The 6,000-nt window shown below is 48.0% G+C and overlaps 1 protein-coding gene across 1 annotated transcript in view; it reads left to right on the forward strand.

Annotated features, from left to right (window-relative positions):
* Positions 1-5,061, forward strand: part of ADARB2 (adenosine deaminase RNA specific B2 (inactive)) — a 313,160-nt gene extending 308,099 nt beyond the window's left edge. The window contains exons 9-10 of the mRNA XM_082014841.1: positions 1,533-1,711; positions 4,574-5,061. Of these exons, the coding sequence (XP_081870967.1) occupies positions 1,533-1,711; positions 4,574-4,753 (359 nt within the window). The 3' untranslated portion in view covers positions 4,754-5,061. The remainder of the gene's footprint in view (positions 1-1,532; positions 1,712-4,573) is intronic.
* The last annotated feature ends 939 nt before the right edge of the window (positions 5,062-6,000 follow it).

Raw genomic sequence — 6,000 nt, forward strand, 5'->3', positions numbered from 1 at the left:
CCTCTCTGCAAAACTTCTTTGAAACCCTTCAGCAGAAAATGCAAAGGACCTTTCTCTCTTGCTCTCCACCCAGGAGCAATGAAAGCAGGTCCCATCAAGCTGTGCAAATCATGAGCTGTTGCTGGAGATGCTGCAGGCAGGGCTCCAGTGGGACCTGCCATTTGGAAACAGAGATCCAGCCCTGGCACCAGCCTGTCTGGGGGCAGCTGTGCCACCGCTCCTGCCCACTGGCATGGTCCCCACCTACCTGCTCACCACAGTGGCTTTTGTTGTCCAAGTTTGTAGGCCAATGATCCATGCAGCAAATTAGTAGAGAGTAGGACTCAACAGCTGGATCCAGAACCATCACCCAATGCCCACATTTTCCAAAATATTCAAACTGCTTCAGGTCACTGTCTTTTCCAGCCTTGGAAGCTCCCAGTGTTGATTCTTTGCTCTCAAAAGCACTAATGAGCAGGGCAAGGCAGAGCTCACTTGGTTGAATTTATCCTGTGCTGGAAAATAAACCAACCAATTTCTTTATTCTTCTTATTTCCTTGCAAAGCCTAATCCTTCCCTGGTTTCAGGTACAAGAAATGAGAAAGCGACAGGCATCATGGAAAGGTTGAACTACACTAAATGCTTAAGAAAAGGCAGGAATTTACCTGATTAAAAACAACTCTCTCTCATGTACACACCCACACCTGACCTTGCAGCCCTGACCTACATTTAGAGCCAAGGGAGATCTCACCCATGTAGGCAGTGGACTCCAGTATGTGATTCAGATGTCCAAAACTGGTGATGTGAATGACACAAAGGTCATGCAGTCACCCCAGGTGACCAAAAACATCATCATTACAGCTGCATTCCTCTTAAAGATGTTCAAAATATTGCCATTAGGACACTAACTATCTCTTGCACAGATTGTTGCACCCATACAAGATAGGAATCATGCAGGCAGACACAAGGTGGGAAGCAAGAGTTTTCTATGTAGGTCTGTGATGTCTACAAGGTCATTATTAACTTGGATCTAATAATCTCTCTATGACAATGAAACGTATGTTTTGTATTTTCTTATACCCCATTTATACCCGCTGTGATCTAGACTTCCCACCACAGTGAAGGCACCAGCAGTTAACAGCGGGTAAATACGCTGGACCACGGAAAGCTCACCTGGAGGAACTCATGGCAACAGCACTTTGCTGCTTAGTTCCTTTTAAAATCCAGTTATCCCATTAAAGCTTTTCTGAAATATTTCACTCGGCAACTGTCACACTGCTGTCAATACCACACACTATAATCTAATGGCTTTCCTTAGGCTAACAAAAAGTTTGCCTGCCAGGTGGAAAAAGACCGATAGGAATTGCTAAATTATTTCTCCCTAAGGTAATCGGCCTGGTAAGGTTTAACCAGTGGTGACAACAGCACGTGCAGTGCACCATGCTGGCGTGTTCGCTCGAGGATGTCTCATGTGCCAAAACGACCCAACACACATTAGCAGCTTCTGAGGGTTTTGAGCACTAGATGTTACTGGTGTTCTTCTCTCCTGCCAGGGGTTAGCCACGCTGACGCTCGGCAGCCCGGAAAATCTCCCGGCTTCAGTGTGAACTGGATTGTGGGGAGCACCGACCTGGAGGTTATCAATGCCACAACAGGGAAGAGGACCTGCGGGAGTCCCTCACGGCTCTGCAAGCACATGTTCTTCACTCGGTGGGCAAAGCTTCATGGCAAGGTAGGTCTGATGCACTGACAGGACACTGCCACCAGCCCTCAGTGGGCTAGTCCTTACCCCAAGAATCAGCCCAGTTTTAGCAATCTCATGACGAAGCTGCAGCTTCCACAGGTGTCCTGCATCCCTGCTGGTGGGGTCTGGGAGAGGATCAGGAGCCAGGAGCCTGTGGGGTCAGCTATGAGAGCTGAGAGTCGAGCCAGCTGAGGGCAGAAACCCAGGTGGGTTTGGAGGAGAGATGGGTGTTCTGACTGTCCTTGGCGATGGAGCCATGCTCAGATGAGCCGTCAAAAGTCAAGGGAGTGTTAAGTAAGTGTCCATACAAGAAAAACGTGGTAACTTTTTATGTATCTTACCCCAAGTATCCCTTTGACTCTAATGGGATTATTCAACTCATTAAGTCTTAGATGCCTGAGGGAAGTGTTTCTCATCACCTTGGAGGCATCTACCTCACTTCATTGTTCCACAGGCATTTAGACTCCCAACCTAAACCGCTTCCAATCATACCCAAGTTAGCTGACTAAAGCAGGTGCTATGGATTGTCCACTCCCCTCCTCTTCCCCACTCTCCCAGATGTGCTGATAAATCCATACAACAATACAGCTGCTCCGCACAGGGTGAGTGGCCAGGTGCTGAAGGCTCTCTAATTTCATTACATCCAGCAGCAGTACAATTTAATGACATTAAAACTACAGGTTGTACTTAATTAAAATGGCCACCACCCCTTGACAGCCCTCCTTTCTCTAGGGAAGATGGCCATGTACTCCCCTTATTTGAAATGGTACTGAAGTCAATCTGCCCTTGCACTTCACTTTATCTCCCGCAGACAGGAGACAGTGGCAGGACAGATAGATGGACAAAAACTACAGGACATATAGGAAGAAGCTTGATGTGGAATAAGGAAATTTTCCTTTCATTATTCCTGGTTCTGGAGTCATCATTTCTCCTCTTGCCTGACCTTTCAAGGACATGCTGAGGGAGGGAAGGACACAGATATCAAAGTGGTGAGCCTGACCCCACCACTTCCAGGAGAAGCAGCAGGGAAAATGCAGAGTGTCTCTTCAGCCCACCCACTCTCACTGCTAGAACATAGCAGAAATATAGCAGAATAGTGCTATAAGGAGGCTTGTCAAGAATTGCCCTGCAGTCTTTGTAGAGTGGGAGAAGATGAGGACAAGAGAAAATTATTTTATTAAATGCAAAACCCTTTTTACTGTTGGGAAATGAGTGGAAAAGAACAAAGCAGAGCAATGGCAGGGAAGTCTGGAGCCATTTCCACCAATGAAGTCATTTGGGAAGGCAAAGGGACAGGCAGCATGGGGAGGTATGAGTACAAGCCCAAAGGGTTTGTTCTGTTCTGCAGGAGACCCCAGGGAAGGAGGCTGATGGGACTCATCCCAGCCCAGGCAGTGGCACGACCTGTCCTAGCAGGGACCTTGAGCCTGGGGGAAGCAGAAGGGACCAGCCTGGGCTTTGTGCCCAGGGCTCAGTCACAGTTGTGGCACAGGTCCCGACCTATTTCTTGAGCAGCAGGTGGCATGGGACGGGGGCAAGAAGCACTCCTGCTGCCTCCAAAATGGAGGGATCCTCATGGGAACAACACCTGGGACAAGATGGGCTCCAGGACAGGCTATGATCAGGACTATGGCCGGGAGATCTGGACTGCACCTGACTGGCACTGGGGATGGGGCTGGGGCTGAGCAGGAGGGAGTAACTCATGGCTGAGGAGGGCACTTGGCTTTTGACAAAACAAAGCATTTGATCATGTCATCAATGTCCACCAACAAAGGGGCAGCGGGAGGGGAGCCACCACCAGCCAGGACAGCTTTGGCCCATTGGCGAAATCACTTTCCCTTGCTGGCTGAGCCAAATGCCCCATGGTGAACTGGCACTACCCGGATTGGAGCAGCTCTTTTCAGGCTGTGCATTTGCCTTATCCTTTATTCTGTCCTTCAGCATCTCTCCTTTTTAGAGAGAAGGAAAACAGTGTTGTTTGCTCTCCAAGGCTGTGTTTTGAGGGTGCTTTTTCCTACAGGGTGCTATTTCCCTGGTCTGTAAGCCTTGGACTTTCACTCGTCTGCTCACTGTAAGGCGTTTTCCAGACTTTGGTTTCTTTCACACAATGCTGAAGCCTCACTGCTGCTGAGACTTGGGCAGGTCAGAGGAGGCCACTTATTCAGTCCTTATGCAAAGCGAAGGGTGCTCGCTCCCATGTCTGTGCTCCGGGTGATGAGGGGCTGTGGACACGTGTTGCTGTCTCCCGAGGCAGCTCCCGGTCGGCGGCTCCGGTGTCCCAGAGGAGCACTTGGTTTTCCCACACCAGCACAAACCCTGACGCCTGATTTCTGCCCAGTCCTGAGCGGGTTTTACGGCATCTCTTACGGTAACACATCAAAGAGGGAAAAGGGGAGAGTGTGGGAGGGCACCCTCCTTCTTGTGTCTCTTGGCGTTACTTGGGAGCACTGAGCTGCTCCACTTCCCAGGCTGAACTGAGCATATTCTTTAAAGATCCCCAGAAAGGATTTCTTCCCTTTTTTTTCCTAAAAATCATCTTAACTGAGAAGTAGGGTTTTGCCTTTGTAAAACACACCAAGGTTTACTACTGCCTATGCCCACTCCAAGGCAAAGCTGTTTACCCCATCCCTCTTTGCAATGGCTCAAAACCATGCCACAGGCATTTATTTTTTCCCTGGTTTTTGTTGTTAAACCAAAAGAAAACACACAAAGCACAGTGATAGTTTGTTTGTTGCTTACGAAATGTAGACAGGAAGATTATACAGCTACTGAAGCCTCCTGTTTCTTTTGGCTCGCCAGTCGATTTTTTTTATTTTTTTTTTCCCCCCTTCCCTGATTTTTGTTCTGCAGCTGAGCACACGAACACCAAGCCATCATGGAGACATGCCATCAGTGTACAGCGAGGCAAAGCTGGTGGCTCAGACGTACCAGTCTGTCAAGCAGCAGCTGTTTAAAGCGTTTCAGAAAGCCGGTCTGGGCACCTGGGTGAAGAAACCCCCAGAGCAAGATCAGTTCCTACTAACTGTATAAATCACTTGACACCTTTGCTACATGACCAGATCAAATCAACTGGAGGAAGGCTAGGCAGGACGCGTGAGCCGAGAGAATCGAAGCAGTTTGAGATTTAATAGCAGCCTCTGTGGGAATATTTGCTTTTAACTCTGTATTGGAAATACGTAAATAGAAATGTGTCTGATGCACTGAACTTGATTTTAGAAAACTGCTTTTTCATGATCCCTTCCCAAGAATGTACCTGCCCAAATTATAATGCCACATCCACAAAGATTCTGCTTTTCATTGTTTATTGTTGTTGGTTATTACTGATTTGAGGCATTAGCAGGCCACCTGTCCGATCCAAAATAGAGTTTGTTTTCCTTCATACAATCAGTGCAAGAGTCATCACTGAATAATGGAAAATGGAGAGTAAAGATGGACGTACCCCAGGCACATGGCATGACAGCAGGTCTCAGAGCATCCATAATCATCCATGTCTAACCTCTATGCAAAAAACATCCTGTTATCTGCCTAAATCTGTGAGAAAGAATTTGGATCTCAAAGATATGCAGCATTTTTAAACTCCGTTTTCCACTGCTGGCTCTGAGCACAAAGCTGGGCATCAGGATTCCCTTGGTTTTTCCACTTACTCCCTCTGATGCCTCGGACAAGCTGCTTCCCACCAAATCTTCAAATCCGGCCACAGGTTTTACACGCTGCAAATGTTAATTATCCAGGCCCAGTTCATCACACATGTTCTTTAGACATTGGCCGGGATGCAGATGCTCTTCAAGAGGGTGATTCAACCCTGCGCTGCCTGCGGAGGTGCACAGCTCTGCAGGGGCTGCCGGTGAAGACCAGTGTGAGGATGGAGGCAGCTCTGAAGCTTCAGGTAGCTGCCTAAAATTAGGCAAGCTGGAGTCAGGACCCAGATTTCAAAGCTTGTGAGGATCCACAGCTCTAAATTAAGTGGGTGGGAGCTAAGGATGCTCCATACATCTGAAAAATCACTGGGTTGGGTAGCCATGACTCAGACATCCCAAACTAGAGAGCACATTTGATACTTGGCTCTTTCCTGCCTCAGTTTCTCCATCTGTCAAATGGGGATAATAATACTTATTTGCTTCACATCTAAGGAACTTGGCAGGAACAAAGTGCTCTGGTCACATGCAACAGTGTAAGCCAGATTCTGTCACTCTTGCAGTGAGTTTTACCTCACCACATAGCCCAATTGCCCTAAGTGCAGCAGATCCAACATCAGGCTTGGGTAAGGTCTTACTCTA

The sequence above is a fragment of the Phaethon aethereus genome (genome assembly GCF_964289735.1).
Source record: "Phaethon aethereus genome assembly, chromosome: 2".
In the NCBI taxonomy this organism is placed as follows: domain Eukaryota; kingdom Metazoa; phylum Chordata; class Aves; order Phaethontiformes; family Phaethontidae; genus Phaethon; species Phaethon aethereus.